We start from the raw sequence: 16,382 nt of genomic DNA, 5'->3' as shown, positions 1-16,382 counted from the left end.
TGAACTGATTTATGTTGTTGTGATGTTGATTGGTTGATGGGTGATTCTTGTATGATTGGATGAGTCTCATGTGTTGTTTGTGATTAAAGCTAGGATGCTAGAAAGAAGCGAATGCTAAGATGATAGGTGAGTATTGATTGTTAATGTTATCGTAAGTAGAACTTGAGTGCGATGTGTATTGTGTGTGACACCGATAACGGGTGGTGTCTAGTGAACGAGTATGAGTACGAGTCTAAGTGTAAAGGAATGAGAAAGTGAATGAGAATGAGACGTGATGTGAATGGATAAGTGAATGACGTTAAGGATAAGTATGGGATTGGGTGATCATATTAGAGTATAGAGGGCGTACGTGGGGTAGTAGTTCTACGCTAGGCACCCATAGGAGTTGTGGGAACCCACATGAATATGGGGGTAGTGGTCTAGCGAGAGTTACCCACGGAGAACGAGAAGACGAGGCAGCCGCGAGAGGCGGGATATAAAAACGTGCATTTTAGGTATCATTAGTTCAAGGTCGGGTTTTTGGGTGTTAAAGGTGTCATAAGATGGAGTTAGTCTTGTATGTCGAGTCGGTTAAGTCTATGGTCTGATGTGTGTGGCAAGGAGTGAGGTCATTGTATTGGTTGATCGCTAGGTTGTTAGAAACGTCGAGAATTGTGAATGCTTGGAAATGATGATGATATGAAATGTTTAGTTGCATTAACTGATTGTAGTGGCTAGTCAGTCCTAGTTCCCGCATAGAGTAGTATATAGTGTCTTGCGGGCATGCTAGTCTAGAGTCACTTCACTGAGTAACTTGTTGCTCATCCCTCCTTTTCCTTTTCCCTGTGCGCAGGACTGTATGTAGACGTATATGGATGTGGGTGTGACTGTATTTATAAGAAGGTTATGCGTCCGTCGACTCCTGTGACCAGTAACGGGACACGTAGGGTTGTCTTAATGAGTAGACACGTGTCCATAACGCCCTTTCGATAACCCCGGTCGGACGCCGGGTGATCGGCCGTTACACCAGGGATATCGTTTGCTGCGGTGTTGAATGAGGTGGCTTTGGCTAACTTAGTGCTTGGATTTGATTGGCTGTCGACAGAAGATCAGACAGAGAATAATGTTCCTGAATCAATCGGTGTTGTGATTCGCCGCATGTTCCTTCTTATCGTCTCTGCGTCTCCTGCTACTTGATTAAGGCATTATATATGATACATGCCTACTATTATGTTATGTTTACAAATAGAAATTGTTCTCTCATATGAACGTTGCAGTACTAAAGAGATGTTTAAGATTTAAGGTTTTGAGTTTCTATAACTAATTAAGAACGCCAAGTGAGCTTGCTTAATTTGTTGTTCCGTACAATCAATTGTCGTCACGGCTGGTTATGCATTTATTTGAAACAACGCAATAACTCACTGAACAAGCAATGTTAAAAAGGAACATCAAACGAATCCGATATTTGAAATTTTCGAAATTGAGTTTGGAGTATGGACAATAGGATTTGAAGTTTGGATTTAAGGTATGAAATTAAGGTTTTAAAATTAGAATCGAAGTTATAATTTTGTGCAAGTGTTGGATATAAGTTTTAGGTACATTATTATTGAATTTATATATTACTTAAAAGTTTACGGTTTAATATCCCCTAGACTATATTTGCGAAATGATTTTGCTACATGTATTTTCTACAATCAATTTCACAAAACAAATATGACATGACTACTGAAATTGATGACATGACTTCCGGAAAAATATGACATGGATAATTTCATTTAAAGTTGAATTATATTTTGGCAAACTTATTAGAATATGGTAATAATTCATATATTACATTTAATATTGATATTTCTTTTTGGTAAACTTTTTTAAAATATGGTAATAACTAATACATTATCTATAAAATAAATATATTCATATATAACATTTTAAATTTTGAAGTATTATTATTTTTTTATAATTTATACAATTTGTATTACTAAAGCTTTCAAAAATTTCTACAATTTTTTAAAATTTAAATATCTAATCGTAAGATCATTAGTTTCTTATATATCTACAAATTTTATAAATATTGTTTATGCCAAATTTTGATAATTACACAATTTTATATCATTTTTATTAATTTTATACAAATTGATTTAATATATATCAAATCTATATTAAATATTAGTAAGAAAATAGTAAAATCTATAATATTTAATAAAATTTATTTTTAAATATAATTTAAGTTTAAAAAGTTACATACTATACATGGTGCAGGAAAACACCTAGTCTATGATTTAAAAAATGGAGTTTTGAATATCATGTTTGGAGTTTAGGTTTAAGATCTTAGCGAGAGTGTTGGTCGACACCGGATGCTCGGCCAATATTATCAACAAAAGCACCCTCGAAAGAATGGAGATCGATCTGTGCGCCGTTACGGAAGGACCCAGCCCGATATTCGGACTCTCGGGAGATGCTACTATGACTCTCAGCTCGATTGACCTCGTTGTTAAAGCTGGGAGCGTCATCAAAGTCACGGAATTCTTAGTCATCGACCGCCCAACATCGTACAACGTGATCGTCGGTACTCCATGGCTGAATTCCATGCGAGCGATCCCTTCGACATTCCATCTGTGCCTTAAGTTTCCAACCCCTCGTGGCGTCGAAACAATACAAGGAGACCGCAGGATGTTGCAAGTATGTTTCGCCGCCGAGTTAAAAAGAAAGAACTTTGCGATCGAAACTTCCCATAAAAAGAAAAGAAAGCTGACTCTCGATGAGAACGCCCCGGAACGAGACTCGGAAGTCTTCTGGCAATCTCAAAGGGCCGAAGCCCTAGAAGGGAAGCGCGAACCAACTTGCGAACCGGTAATTTCGATCTGCCTCGACGAATCCTCTCCGGAACGATGCGTCGAGATTGGAGCCAACCTCCGCGAGCCACTAAAGACAGAGCTCATCGCCTGTCTCAAAAAGAACCTCAATGCATTGGCTTGGGCCGCAGAAGATATGCCAGGGATTGATATCGGCATAACGTGTCATGAGCTTAACATCGATCCGACCTACAAACCCGTCAAACAAAAAAGGCGGAAGCTGGGACCGGAGCGTGCCACCACGGTAAATGGGGAAGTCGAAAGACTCCTGATGGTCGGATCAATAACAGAAGTTAGGTATCCAGACTGGCTCGCTAACCCGGTCGTGGTCAAAAAGAAAAACGGCAAATGGTGAGTATGCGTCGATTTCACCGATCTCAACAAGGCCTGTCCAAAGGATTGCTTCCCACTCCCGCACATCGACCGACTGGTCGAAGCAACCGCAGGGAACAAACTCTTATCATTTATGGATGCCTTCTCCGGGTACAATCAGATCATGATGAATCCCGACGATCGTGAGAAAACTGCGTTCATCACCGATCGGGGAACATATTGCTACAAAGTAATGCCTTTCGGTCTCAAGAATGCAGGCGTCACTTACCAGCGACTTGTCAATCGAATTTTCTCCGAACAGCTCGGCAAGACTATGGAGGTATACATCGATGACATAATCGTAATCTGTGGGAACCGAAATTCACACCGTCGATTGTAATAAATAATAATGGAGGAAAACCGAGTGAACCCGTTTTTCCTTGAAGGTCCGAATTCTCTGCGTAATCACTTTAGAACGATAAAAAGATAGATAATTGCTCAGAAGCGTTTTATTGAATAGTATGAATACAAGATTTCTCCGAGAGGAGTAGAGATATGCTAACTATCGGAACAATAGGACAAGAGGCGGCTAAGACGTCCTAAGCCTTGCCGTGCTAGTCTAACCACCTAAGCCCTAAGTTCTCTAAACTAGTAGGAGTTCTCTAAGTCTAAATTCTCGGATCCCTTTTTCTTCTGCTCCTGCTCTCCTTATATGGTCGCTCTAGGTCGGTGGTCCATCCTTCGCCTTCGGGCCCAAGTCTATCTCTTTCGGGAATATTCCATTTTTTGTCGATCTTGATAGTTATCCTCGAATCTTTACATTTATCGTATTTCTGCGAGTTAAGACAAACCGTCATAACTCTTATGGGCTCGAATCCCTTCCGAGAGCGTAGATAGGCCTCTAGACCAGTCTTGATCCTTGCGGACCGTTCTTAGGCCTTTTGGCGTTTATACGATTTTTTGGTTTTGGTCATAAAACTTCGAGAATATCTTTAATCAAAACGAAACGAGAAGTATATGGTCCCGAAGGTCGGATATCACAAATATACGGAAGATACGGGAGTCGAAGTAAGTCGGACAGGCTGGGATCAGGTCGGGCTCACCGGGCGAGCCGACTCGCGTGACGGCCGAACTCGCCGGCAAACACAACCACGCGACGGCTCAGCTAGCCGGCGAGCTGACCGGCGCAATGGTTGAGCTTGCCAGGCGAGTGCAACCACACGACGGTTCAGCTCGCCGGCGAGCTAACCGGCGTGATAGTTGAGCTCGCCGGCGAGCTGACCCGCGTGACGGTTCATCTTTCCGGCGAGTGGCTTTTGTGCGGGATTCGATCGTTCGTTCACTTCCGATATTTCTTTCAGTGAATATGTTTGCGAGAAATCTGCGAATAAGAAATAATCATAGCCGTTGATTTCAAAATAACCATTTTTGACCCCAACAGTTATCCCCCCAGCCCGTAAGACTCGGAGACGATTTTGCGGGCGAGTGATATGAACTAGAAATCGAAATCTTTGGCTAAGAATATTTATTGCAGAAATCCACGTCACCCTCATATCCTTATAAGTAGCAACTCACCACTCCTCATTCTTCACACATCTCTTTCTCTCACATTCTCTTTTCTTCAAACTACCTATCAAGAATGTCTTCCTTCCCAAGTGAAAAGAAAAGCTCCGACGTCGAGATGGGTGAGGCCAAAAGTGGCAAGAGGACCGGCGCTACGACCGAGACCGTCAAGAAGAGGAGATGTAGCACTGGCGCAGAAGGGGAGCCCTCGGGACGTTTGTTGCAACATCGTGCCAAGGTTTGTTTTGACTATTTTCAGCATGAGCCACCTTGTTCTACGATTATCCTGACCCTTATTTCACGTATAGTTTGTATCCCTGATTGACGGGATGCTCAGCGACTGCGGATCAGAGATAGAGCGTTCGACAAGGGGCCTGGCTGAATCGCGAGAGGCATTGAAACAAGCCGAGGCTGCGTTGAAATCTACTGAAGCTGCTCATGCTGCTGAGCTCTCTCAGCTGGAGGTTCGGGTCGGCGATCTCGAGCGGGACCTTGGAAATTCGGCGAGTGCATTGTTCAAGCTGAAGAAAGAGAAGAAGAGCAAGGCTTCCGAAGTCCGTCGTCTCCAGGGTGAAATTCAGAACCGAGAAGAGTCGAGAACTATTGTTTCGAGGGATGATTTTCACGCTCGCCTGACAAGGATGGCTGTTCTGTTCGATTCCCTCATGGCAGTCCATGAGAAGGACCTGGCTCTGGCGAGCATCGAGGGAAGCCTGAACGAGATCCACCTGCTTAAAAGCGACATGGTTCCGACTCTGGACTCCGAAGAAACCAGGCTGTTGTCTCGCAAGGAGGAATTGATGGCTTCCAATGGGGACTTCGACTCGATCCTCTCTCAGCTGCAGTTAGAGTGCACCCTCACGCCGTGTTCGGGAGGGACCGAGGGGCATGGCCCCGTGGCTGAAGACGGTGGAGTTGTTGCGAGCGGGAGAGGAAACGACGAAGCGGCCGAGGGAGGCAATGGCTGTGAGGTTGAGGATGAAGGTGATGCTCCGAGAAGTGCTTAGGGTAATGATCCTTTCGGGGATTTTTTTTATTTTCTGTTTTGGCCTGTTTGTGACACAGTTTGCATGTTTTGGGACTGGCCGTTGGTGGCTTTGAATCCCTGCCCTTGTTAGGGCTTTTTGCATAATGCTTGGCTCAATCTATAAAACTTTTTCGGCTTATTATAAATCGAGAGAACTCCGGGTTTTTCGAAGTTAGAGGGCGAAGGAGTGAGTTGTCGTCTCGTTCCTTGCCCCCCCGGACGATCACCGTATCCATAGTCTGTTGAGCGCGCAGCTTTTGCTTTGTGCGAGGACTCGTGAAAACGTATAGACTTAAGTGAAGAGACAAGTTTTGGGATCTCATATCGGGATGTCGATATTATGCCTTTGAGATGTCAGGATCCAGCAAGACTGGGTTTAGGGCAAGGCCTAGTTCTACTTTCGGACTAAGGCTATGCGATGACAAGTCGGCTTTCGTTTTACCTGTTTGCGATTTCTACCTGATTCATACCGATATAAAGTCCGCAAAGTGTTATCGGCTTATATGACTTGTCTTGGCATGAATCGAGCTACTTCCAAAGGCCGTTTGGAGGTGCTGGCCAAAATTTTGGATTTTCTTGTATAGCGTGCTATGGTATCCTTGTCGGATGTAAAAGAGCCTATCCTTTCGAGGGCGGCTAGTGTCTGTTTAGGACGTTAGGGTTCGTTTGTTGTGATCAGCAACAAAGAAGCGATGCCATTTTAAAGGCATTTCAACGTTAGAGGTATGTTGATTTTGGAAACAAGAGTGTTGTTGCCATAAGTGTTGGAAAGACCGTAACTTCAAGCGTGTTGCGACGCCTCGCAGTGCCAGATGTTAATCTTTTTTGTTTTGAGCCGCGTTTTTCTTGCGGGCTTTTTACCAAGGATGCTCTTTTTTTTATGAGCATTCGTAGGTTTGTTGGTTTTAGCGTGATAGCTGATTTAGTTGTTCTTGGCGAGTTCTGGACCGCCGTTCTATCTGTTTGTCGGATAGTAGTCTTAGCGATTGTAGCGTCGCATTTTTTTTTTTGTAAAAAGTTTCGAAAAGATCGACTTTTTGAAAGTTGTGGGAGTATACGAGTATACGTACCCATTCCCCTCCCCCCCCCCCCCTCTTTTTAAGATGGGGGAATAGCTGAACTCGCTGGGCGAGCTGCATACGTACCCTTTTTCGGGGATCAAGACATCTTGTAGTTCTTTGAATCCACTTTACGATTAGTGCTAGTATTTCTTAAGATGCATCGCGTTCCAAGATCTTTGGATCTTGACGTCCTGCATGTTTGCGATTTGGTATTATCCTGGTCGGACTACCTTTATGACCTTGTATGGACCTTCCCAGTTTTCTCCCAATTTTCCTGCGTTACGTTCGGCAGTGTTTTGGAAGACTTTGCGAAGGACCAGGTCGCCTTCTTTGAACGTGCGATGGTGAACGTTTGAGTTGTAGTATTTTGCGGCGGCGTGCTGGTAATTTTGGATTCGTATGAGAGCTTGATCTCGCCGTTCGTTAATAAGATCGAGTTTGTCTAGCAGCATTGCGCTGTTAAGAAATCTTCTACGTACTCCGGGAAATTCTACTTATGCGGGGCTTTGGCATTTTTCGCACTTACGTGCGAATTTCTCGCAGTCTTTGATCATAGTTGGCCAGTAATAACCATGGCGTTTTATTTTTACGGCGAGAGATCTTCTGCCGGAGTGGTTCCCACATGATCCGGAATGAACCTCCTCCATTACTCTTCTTGCTTTTTCGCCTTCGGCGCAGGTCATGAGTGGGCCGGAGAATCTCCATTTGTAGATTTCTCCTTCTACCGTTACATATCGCGCGGCCTGAGTATTAATTTTGCAGGCTGCACAATTCTCAGTGGGAAGCGTTCTATTGATTATGTATTCTCGGATTAGCTCTAGCCATGGGCTGTCGCAGCCGTTTTCTTCTGGTGGGTCTTCGACTTCCTCCGCATTTTTGATTTGTGGTCGAATCAGATTGGCGACCACTGGTGGTCTGATGCTTGGGTGTTCGATGAACTCGACGGGGATTACTCGTCTTAGTCCAGAATCCGAACTTGATGCGAGTGCGGCCAAGGCATCTGCCTGAGTGTTTTCCGAGCGAGGAATCCTAGTGAGGGCGAAGTGGCTGAAGTCTCGAGAGAGGTCTTGGATGAGTTTTAGATATGCATCCATTTTTTCGTCCCTTGCTTCGTATTCTCTGCTGTACTGATTTGCGACTAACTGAGAGTCACAGTAAGCGTGAATGTTGCGGATCTTAAGCCCATGGGCTAATCGTAATCTTGCGACGAGTACTTCATATTCGGCCTCGTTGTTCGACGCATGGAATTCCAATCAGAACGACTGTTCGAAAACTTCGCCGGTCGGAGACGTGAGCCGGATTCCGATCCCGGATCCCTGTTTGGATGATGATCCGTCGACGTGAAGGATCCAGGTTGAGTCCGGTTCCATGTTTGTCATATCCCCCGTGGGCAATTCTACAAAGAAGTTCACTAGTACTTGAGATTTTACGCAGGTTCTTGGGCGGTACTCCACGTCGTACTCGCTTAGTTCGATTACCCATTTTGCGAGTCATCTTGACTGACTCGGAATGTGCAAGATCGTTCGCAGGGGGAAGGTGGTGAGGATTATTATGGTATGCGATTGAAAGTACGGCCGGAGTTTCCTTGCCGATGTCAAAACTGCGAATGCTAGTTTCTCCATCAGGGGATACCGGGTCTCAGCGTCCAGTAACGTTTTGCTTATGTTGAAGATTGGTTTTTGCTCACCGCGTTCCTCTCTAATCAAAACGCCGCTTATCGCTGTTGTGGAGACTGCGATGTACAGGAACAAGGGTTCTCCCTCCACTGGTTTTGTGAGGACGGGATGAGTTGCTAGGTAACGTTTTAGCTGTTGGAAAGCTTTCTCACATTCCTCCGACCATTCGAACTTCTTATTCCCTTTCAGCGTGTCGTAGAAAGGAAAACACTTATCCGTTGAGCGCGAGATGAAACGGTTCAAGGCCGCGACTCTTCCGGTTAGCCTTTGGACTTCCCATTTCATCCTTGGCGAGACCATCTCTATTAACGTGTTTATCTGCTTAGGATTGGCCTCGATCCCACGACATGTGACTAGATACCCGAGAAATTCTCCTGATGCCACCGCGAATCTACACTTTGCAGGGTTCAGTTTCATGTTGTGGGCGTTAAGTTTTGCAAAGCACTCCTCCAAATGGGAGCCGTGGTCGTGCTCGTCAAGAGACTTTACGAGCATGTCATCGATGTATACCTCCATAGTCTTGCCGAGCTGTTTGGAAAAAATTCGATTGACAAGTCGCTTGTCACTTGTAAGTGGCGCCTGCATTCTTGAGACCAAAAGGCATTACTTTGTAGCAATATGTTCCCCGATCGGGGATGAACGCAGTTTTCTCACGATCGTTGGGATTCATCATGATCTGATTGTACCCGGAGAAGGCATCCATAAATGATAAGAGTTTGTTCCCTGCTGTTGCTTCGACCAGTCGGTCGATGTGCGGGAGTGGGAAGCAATCCTTTGGACAGGCCTTGTTGAGATCGGTAAAATCGACGCATACTCACCATTTGCCGTTTTTCTTTTTGACCAAGACCAGGTTAGCGAGCCAGTCTGGATACCTAACTTCTGTTGTTGATCCGACCTTCAGGAGTCTTTCGACTTCGTCATTTACCGCGGTGGCACGCTCTGGTCCTAGATTCCGCCTTTTTTATTTGACGGGTCTGTAGGTCGGCTCGATGTTAAGCTCATGACACGTTTTGCCGATATCGATCCCTGGCTTGTCTTCCGCGGCCCAAGCGAACGCATTGAGGTTTTTTTGAGACAGGCGATGAGCTCTGTCTTTAGTGGCTCGCGGAGGTTGGCTCCAATCTCGACGCATCGCTCCGGAGAGGATTCGTCAAAGCAGATCGAAATTACCGATTCGTAAGTCGGTTCGCTCTTCCCTTCTAGGGCTTCGGCCCTTTGAGATTGCCAGAAGACTTTCGAGTCTCGTTCCGGGGCGTTCTCATCGAGAGTCAGCTTTCTTTTCTTTTTATGGGAAGTTTCGATCGCCAAATTCTTTCTTTTTAACTCGGCGGCAAAACATACTTGCGACATCATGCGGTCTCCTTGTATAGTTTTGACGCCACGAGGGGTTCGAAACTTAAGGCACAGATGGAATGTCGAAGGGATCGCTCGCATGGAATTAAGCCATGGAGTACCGACGATCGCGTTGTACAATGTTCGGCGGTTGATGACTAAGAATTCCGTGACTTTGGTGACACTCCCGGCTTTAACAACGAGGTCGATCGAGCCAAGAGTCATAGTAGCATTTCCCGAGAGTCTGAATATCAGGCTGGGTCTTTCTGTAACGGTGCACAGATCGATCTCCATTCTTTCGAGGGTGCTTTTGTAGATAGTATTGGCCGAGCATCCGGTGTCGACCAACACTCTCGCTACGTCGATGTCCTGGATTGTCAGCTTGATGATAATGGGAGACGTTGTTGGGGTCAAAAATGGTTATTTCGAAATCAACGGCTATGATTATTTCTTATTCACGGATTTCTCGCAAAACATTCACTGAAAGAAAGATCGGAAGTGAACGAACGAGCGAATCCCGCACAAAAGCCACTCGCCAGAGAGCTGAACCATCACGCGGGTTAGCTCACCGGCGAGCTCAACCATCACGTCGGTCAGCTCGCCGGCGAGCTGAACCGACGTGTGGTTATACTCACCCGGCGACCTCAACCATCACGCCGGTCAGCTCGCCGGTCAGCTCACCGGCGAGCTCAACCGTCGTGTGGTTTCACTCACCCGGGGAGCTCAACCATCGCGCCGGTCAGCTCGCCGGCGAGGTGAACCGTCGTGTGGTTGTGCTCGCCGGCGAGTTCGGCCGTCACGCGAGTCGGCTCACCCGGCGAGCTCGACCTGATCCCGGCCTGTCCGACTTACTTCGACTCCCGTATCATCCATATAGCTGTGATATCCGACCTTCGGGACCATATACTTCTCGTTTCGTTTTGATTAAAGTTATTCTCGAAGTTTTATGACTAAAACTGAGAAATCGTTTAAACGCCAAAAAGCCTAAGAACGGTCCGCAAGGATCCAAACAGGTCTAGAGGCCCATCTACGCTCTCAGAAGGGATTCGAGCCCATAAAAGTTATGACGGTTTGTCCTAACTCGCAGAAATACGATAAATGCTAAGTTTCCAAAGATAAATGTAAAGATTCGAGGATAACTATCAAGGTCGACGAAAAATGGAATATTCCCAAAAGAGATAGACTTGGGCCCGAAGGCGAAGGATGGGCCACCGACCTAGAACGACTATATAAGGAGAGGAGGAGCAGGAGAAAAGGGGATCCGAGAATTTAGACTTAGAGAACTCCTGCTAGCTTAGAGAACATAGGGCTTAGGTGGTTAGACTAGCACAACAAGGCTTAGGACGTCTTGGCCGCCTCTTGTCCTGTTGTTCCAATAGTTAGCATATCTCTACTCTTCTCGGAGAAATCTTGTATTCATACTATTCAATAAAATGCTTCTGAGCGATTATCCATCTTTTTATCGTTCTAAAGTGATTACGCAGAGAATTCCGACCTTCAAGGAAAAACGGGTTCACTCGATTTTCCTCCATTATTATTTATTATAATCGACGGTGTGAATTTTGGTTCCCACAGTAAAGGAGATCATGCAGGATCCTCGCCGGAGATCATGCTGTCGTTACAAATTCTCATACAACTAGATATAAAAGAAGAAAGAAGAGGAAAGAGAAGGTGATATTGACCTCTTGCAGCAGTACTATAAACTTTTTGTACTTTGATTTACTTACCATCATATATTTTATTTTCATCTTCATTGTATCAATATTCATACTCAATAAGAAACACATTTTCATCTTTGACTCATAATAAAAGAGTTTTTATTCCTTTTTTATTCAACACGTTAGTTCAAATCCTAACCCTATATTTTAGGTGGATTTTGGGAACACAAAACCCCACATCAAAATGACTAGAGTAAACATATCCGACTTGGCATTTGTATCAAACCCCACAGGTCACATGTTAAAGACTGCATGTCATGTGGCACGAATCACCACTACAAGAAAACAGCGACAGGGAAAAAATCGTCGGTATGTCGTCGGAATAACGTTATACCACCAGTTCGTCGGAAAGCTCCTCGGAATATACCGAGGGAGAACTTCCTCGGGATATTTCGATGGACTTTCCGATGGTCCAATCCTCGGAAGTTCCGAGGGACCCGTTCCTCGGAATTTTCCGATGAAAATTCCGAGGAACGGGTCCCTCGGAAAATTCCGAGGAACATATCCCTCGGTATATTCCGAGGAACGGGGTCCCTCGGTATATTCCGAGGAAGATGTCCCTCGGTATATTCTGAGGGTTTATTTCCTCGGAACGTAAAAAAATTTAATTTTTTTTAAAAAATAAATTTTTGAAATTTAAATTCGAAAATATAAAATTAAAATTAAAATTGAAATCATATTAATTAATATTCAAAGTTTCACAAATAAAAATAAAACATTCCGAGTTTTTGGAAAAAAAAAAAACTACGGGTCTGGCACGTCCGGGAACACCTCTTTCGGGTACATCCTCTGCATCATCTCCATCATTTGCTGGTTCAGCCTCCTCTGTGCTTCATAGCCCGCCTGCTGAGCCGCTATCTGTGTCTCCAACAAAGATATGCGATCATCTTTGTCCTTCAACTGAGTCGTAAGTACTTCTGGATCAACAAAGGGCGGTGGTGCAGAAGAAGGAGGAACCGACCGGGTGCAATGACCCAAACCGACCAAACGTCCCTTCTTCTTTGGAACCGACTGAAATAGAAAATAACCAAATTTACAAATTTAAATCAAGAAATAAATGAATTGAACTTTAAAAAAAAAGAACTTACGGATTCAACGATTTCGTTGATTCGAAACCGGGATAAGTTGGTCGAAGCCGTCGAAGCGTCATCCTCGGTTTGAAGCTAAGACACTTCGTCTTGCACCTGAGTCTGGACCAGGCTGACCACTTCCCTCACAAGACCGTCATCAATCTGGCCGGTCTTCTTGTTGGTATATGCCCTCTTCATTAGGGCGAGATCATCAACCGGCTCGCCATCATTTTCTTCCGCCTTGAAAAAAATATAAATTAAAGAAACATTAGAAATTAGAGGAAATGGACAAAAAATAAAATTTCAAAACTTAAATAATTGAAGAAAAAACGGCTGAACTTACCATGCGATCTCTCAGAGAGGCAATAGAACGAGCACCCAAGTTATGCTTGAAGACGCCCTTCCCTTTACGGTCGCTCCTGCGGTTGGTGGAGTTGGTGGAAGAAGTTTCTTTCGTCTCTTCCTTATCCCAATGCGCACACAACTCCGTCCAGACCGTATTGTTTATCGACTTTGGGACCTTTTAATAAAAAAAAATAGTTTAATAAATTAAAAAATAGTTTAATAAATTAAAAAATTGTTTAATAAATTAAATAGAACCTTATTGATTTCCCACTTCTTCTTCCACTCGTGGATCTGCTTCCCGCAGTTGTCCATAACTTTATGGACGAAGTGGTTATAGATAAAGAGCGTCTCATCGGAATTCCAGGTGAATTCTTGCTGAAAAAAAAAACACAATTAGTAGAAAATTTATATTAAAGATTAAAAATATAAGTAAAAAATTAGAAAACTTACCGCAAACTGACGAAACCACAGATGCTGCTTGTCGGTAGGGAAGTCAGTGAAAGTCGGATGTCCCTTGTCGAGGGCTGAGTACATCATACGGTTGATCCATGCGCTGATCCCGTTCCCGGATCGGTTGAACCTAATAAAAAGAACAAACGCTTAATAATGAATCAAATTTTAATGAAAAAAAATATGTTTAATTACCATGTTTGACCCCGTCCATGTGTATACGGAGTGAGATAGGGAAGATGGTCACGACCGGGCTGTCGAACCAACTCCGCAACACTCATCACGCCCGAAGGAGCCGGAGGAGCAGGAGCGGGTGCAGCAGCGGGAGCAGGAGCGGGTGCACCAGCGGGAGCAGGAGCGGGTGCACCAGCGGGAGCGAGAGGAGCAGGAGCGGGTGCATCAGAGGGAGATGTATGGTAGGAGCTGTGGGGCGAAGGAGAATCCTGAAAATGGCTGAAATCCCGAGACTGGCTCCCCGTACCACCACGACCACGACGCTGTCGAGGCCGGGTCTGATCATCATGCGACCTGTAAATTATAAAAAAAATATTTAATAAATATAGAAATATATAAATTAATTTTTTTGTTTAAAAAAAAAAAATCCCAAATAATAGTTTTTAATCACAAAAAAAGTTTTATAGACATTAAAAATGTTTAATAAATATATAAAAATAGTTCTAATAAACAAAAAATAGTTTTAATAAATAAAAAATAGTTTAATAATTACAAAAAATAGTTTTAATAATATTTAAAAATGTTTAATAAATATAGAAATTTATATAATATAAATAGAAAAATATATATATATATATTTTTTTAAATCCCAAATAATAGTTTTTAATCACAAAAAAAAGTTTTATGGACATTAAAAATGTTTAATAAATATATAAAAATATTTCTAATAAACAAAAAATAGTTTTAATAAATAAAAAATAGTTTAATAATTACAAAAAATAGTTTTAATAATATTAAAAAATGTTTAATAAATATAGAAAAAATTGATGCTAGTCTGTTTCCGAGTCATCATCACCAGATGAATCTGAATCTGGATCTTGGTGAAACTCTCCAATCACTGGTTCATCCTCTACGTGAACGACGACTTCCTCTCCGAAGTCGGTTAAATCGACTACGAGGCCAACTCCAGCTAAATCTTCTGCTGCACTTAAGTTGCCGGATGTGCTTGGTTGTAGTGGGTCTTCCAACTCAGAACTTCCCTGAACTCGGCCTCTCGGGTTGAGTCTTGTAACAGTAACCCATGGATCATCTCTGTTCCTTACCCGGGGGTACTTGATATAACAAACCTGTAACATTTAAAAATTTATTAGTAAAATTATAAATTAATACACATGATGATGAATCATTCTAAATAATTAACATTTAATTACCTGATCGGCCTGAGAAGCAAGAATGAAAGGATCATAATATTGCAGCTTTCGCCTCGAATTTACTGATGTAACACCAAATGCATTTGTTCTCACACCTCGATCTAGAGTGTTGTCGTGCCAATCACAATAGAAAACAGTACAGCGCAATCCAACCATGCCCAAATACTTGATTTCCAAAATCTCATGTATGTGTCCGTAGTATACATCATCTCCTAATGCAGAACAAACGCCAGCATCATAAGTCGTACTCGAACGTCTCCTCTTCTGAGTTGTGAATGCATATCCTCGAGTACAAAATCTCGGACATGACTTCACAACAAATTTTGGTCCAACGACCATCTCGCGTATCCAATCGTCAAATGTTTCACCTCTGGCCAAACCAGCACACACCTATATTAATAGCACATATATATGTTATATCAATAAATGTGAATTAGTATAAATATGTGATAAATGATATTTTAATTTGTTTAAAGCACTCACATAAGTAAACATCCATCCAGAAAATTCTCTCTGCTTCATTTATTCTAGTTCGTCCTCTGCGGCGTATCTATATTCGAACCTCTTGTCTGCCATGAAAATCCTGTACATATGATGACAATAATGTAATTAATTAAGATTTAAATTTCAGCTTGTTAAAATAAAATTTTTTAAGCTTATTTATTTACCTCTCATATTGAAGAACATCTTCGCAGTTGGTGATCAAATATGTTTGCAAATTACTGCGTTCCTGCTCGGTAAGTCGACGGTCCTTTGGTTTTCCGCTAAGTCGTCCAACGTCTGTGAAAATGTCTGGAACCGTAACATGATATGTTGCCCTTTCGCCTCTATCATCATGCCGAGCAGGTCTTCTGTTTTTGGTCTGAACTTCTGCTGGAAAGTAGTACTCGGCAAAGTTTGAAGTTTCTTCATTGATCATCTGTGCGACTATAGAACCTTCCACCCTACTTAAATTTTTCACCTTCTTCTTTAAATGGAACATATACCGCTCATACAGATACATCCATCTATACTGCACATAACCACCAAGTTCCAATTCTCTTGCCAGGTGAATAACAAGATGCTCCATAACATCAAAAAATGAGGGAGGAAATATCTTCTCAAGGTTGCATTGAATCACGGCTATGTTAGTCTTTAAATTTTCAATACCTTCAAGAGTCACTGATCTCGTGCATAAATCGCGGAAGAAACCACTTATCCCTGCAATTGCTTCATGAACATTTCGTGGTAATAGTTCCTTGAAGGCAAACGGAAGGAGGCGCTGCATCATTACATGGCAATCGTGGTTTTTCAAGCCAGTAAACTTTCCTTCCTTTTTGTCGATACAGTTACGCAAATTAGATGCGTAACCATCTGGAAATTCCACATCGTTTGAAATCCAATCAAAGAACGCATCTTTTCCCTCTGCATCAAGTCGGTATATGGGAAAAGGAGCCCTACCATTCTCATCAACATGAAGTTCTGAACGAGCACATATATCGACTAAATCCAGTCTTGACTTCAAATTATCCTTTGTTTTGCCTTGAACATTAAGGATCGTGTTCATGAGATTGTTAAAAAAGTTCTTCTCAATATGCATGACATCTAAATTATGCCTTAGCAGATGATCCTC

The 16,382-nt window shown here is 43.0% G+C and overlaps 1 protein-coding gene across 1 annotated transcript; it reads right to left on the bottom strand.

Moving 5' to 3' along the window:
• Nucleotides 1-9,415: 9,415 nt before the first annotated feature.
• LOC106426886 lies at nt 9,416-10,096 on the bottom strand. Its single transcript, XM_013867619.2, has one exon. It carries the CDS (start codon nt 10,094-10,096, stop codon nt 9,416-9,418), a length of 681 nt encoding a protein of 226 aa, XP_013723073.2.
• Nucleotides 10,097-16,382: the final 6,286 nt, after the last annotated feature.

This window comes from Brassica napus, chromosome C2 (assembly GCF_020379485.1).
Source record: "Brassica napus cultivar Da-Ae chromosome C2, Da-Ae, whole genome shotgun sequence".
Classification (NCBI taxonomy): domain Eukaryota; kingdom Viridiplantae; phylum Streptophyta; class Magnoliopsida; order Brassicales; family Brassicaceae; genus Brassica; species Brassica napus.
The sequence above is the reverse complement of the archived record's forward strand: the minus strand, read 5'-3'. Positions and strand labels throughout refer to the sequence as shown.